This window comes from Trachymyrmex septentrionalis, unplaced genomic scaffold (genome assembly GCF_001594115.1).
Source record: "Trachymyrmex septentrionalis isolate Tsep2-gDNA-1 unplaced genomic scaffold, Tsep1.0 scaffold112, whole genome shotgun sequence".
NCBI classification, from domain to species: domain Eukaryota; kingdom Metazoa; phylum Arthropoda; class Insecta; order Hymenoptera; family Formicidae; genus Trachymyrmex; species Trachymyrmex septentrionalis.
The window spans coordinates 419,151-421,275 of NW_017304248.1; the positions used below are offsets into that span (position 1 = coordinate 419,151).

The following is a 2,125-nucleotide window of genomic DNA, read 5'->3' on the forward strand; positions in this document are numbered from 1 at the left end:
AAATAAAAGATTATCAAAGAGACATAAAATTTAAAACTTAGAAAATACTAATGAAAATATAGTATATAAAAAATGAAAACAAGTCAAATATAAATTTGAAGAGAATGCATAAATTATTATGGATATTCATCAATATACAGATATTTGATATGGATAGTTATATTTAATTGCACGTATCTTAGCTGGAAGAAAACAACTAACCTGACAGTGCCACATTGGACTTTTACAGATGGTAATTACTGAAAAATTTTGGACGCGTGTCAACCATGTTATGCAGACTTCTGTCAGAGATACCCAGGAAGCAGTCGAGAAATAATGGTCCCTGACAAAAAAAGACAGAAACGCTTTTGAAAGATAATGTCAATGATGTATAAATGATAGATAAAATGCACATACACTGTACGATAATTTTTAAGACAAAAATTATACATAAGTTCAATTTTTGTCAAAAATTTACGATTTCGAGAAGCAACAAAGGACTTGATGAATATAATTTATTATTTTATCTTTGGTTAACATTCGGAGAACAATAATTAGTATTTCATCTATATTTGTGTTTATATATCATGAATTTTTTAAAACAATTATTAATATTCTAAAACTGATAATTAATGAGTAACTTGCGTATTAAATTGCAAAATGATAAAACCATGTAACATAAGGAATATTTATTCCGAATGAAATTAATAAACTTACGTATGCTCGATGACTGGTGGTGGTTTCACTATCTTCGTACGAATATTTTTCGGCTCAACTAAATCAGCGACATACAATCGTACAGAAGGATTTGGTGTTCCTGGCTAGTAAATAAAACACTTCTAAAATATAGTGTTCTTTTCTTCTTTTATCTTGTTGACAAAACATAAATGATATATACAAAAATTCTAATTTAAAATATTATAAAATTTATTTAATCGTGTACCTTAGGATACCGTAGAGATCGTATATCAGGATATAAAGCTTTGTTTCCTTCTCCAAACCATGAAATGTGCATCTCTTCTACAAGAGAATCATTGAACGAGGCATAAAGCATCATATGGCCATCTGGCGACATCCATATTGCCTCTGCACTGTGCAATATTTCCTCTATAAATAATAATTAAACAATAAATAATTCATTTATATTTTATTAACGCTCTATCGACAATGTTGTCCTTTTAAGACTAATCCAATTTTTTAATTGAGAATTTTAAGAAAATGGATACCCTAATAATACTTTATCTTTTTATTTTTTTTTCCGTTAGTATATGTTGTTGACTATCATATAAAAGTTGATAGGTATCTTCTAGGAAAAATTGATAAGTATCTTACCTTCGTATAACCAATCTGGTACACCATTGGATAATATACCAGGCACTGCAGTGTTCGTTACACGATATGCAGTATTGCTTGTGGGACTTGTTGTGTAATAAATATCGTAATCCTGTACCATGACGAGTCCATGTCCACGTGGAGTCCATTGTGCTAATAGAAGATATGGATGACTCTCTTTCTCAGGATAAGGTGTTAATGCTACGCACTCTCTGTGAAATTATTCGTAAAAATTTCTATATTTGTAATAATCAATGTGCTATTTGTGCATATGAATTACACTGACCGTGAATTGACATCATAAACTATATATTGCGCTAAGTATGAATGGCGAAATAGTTTCTTCACATTTTGTGCAAGAAGCAAAAATTGATGATCCGGCGATAAAGAGAATTTTACTGGATTCAATCGTCTCTGCATAAAAAAATGTTAGTTCATGTCTTAACAGTAAACTGATAATAATATATTAAATTTATTTTTATGATACATTTTTTTAGATAAAAACTTACGAATGTCTCATTTGGCATTAAACTACGTGATACGATACTCGAGACATTTAACAGAGAAATGCCACCCCAAATATCTCGATAACAAATGTGGCGATTACTCGCCCAGGATCCATTGAATAATAAAGGAGATAATTCGCCAGAGAGTACCTGAAACACAGTAAAATATCTTTGAACCGTTTTTATTTATTCTATAATTTTTTGAAAATATGAAACGTTAATTAAGATAAATGTTGAACACACTTCTAATACCTGCAAATATATATATATATATATATATACTACAGGTACGCGTAAGAAAGAGAGAG

At 29.6% G+C, this 2,125-nt stretch overlaps 1 protein-coding gene across 1 annotated transcript in view; it reads right to left on the bottom strand.

Moving 5' to 3' along the window:
- Positions 1 to 2,125, bottom strand: part of LOC108752919 (inactive dipeptidyl peptidase 10) — an 11,410-nt gene that overhangs the window by 6,567 nt on the left and 2,718 nt on the right. The window contains exons 3-8 of the mRNA XM_018494140.1: positions 1,821 to 1,967; positions 1,598 to 1,725; positions 1,312 to 1,523; positions 923 to 1,086; positions 697 to 800; positions 202 to 322 (exon numbers count right to left, since the gene is read on the bottom strand). Coding sequence (XP_018349642.1) covers positions 202 to 322; positions 697 to 800; positions 923 to 1,086; positions 1,312 to 1,523; positions 1,598 to 1,725; positions 1,821 to 1,967 — 876 coding nt within the window. The remainder of the gene's footprint in view (positions 1 to 201; positions 323 to 696; positions 801 to 922; positions 1,087 to 1,311; positions 1,524 to 1,597; positions 1,726 to 1,820; positions 1,968 to 2,125) is intronic.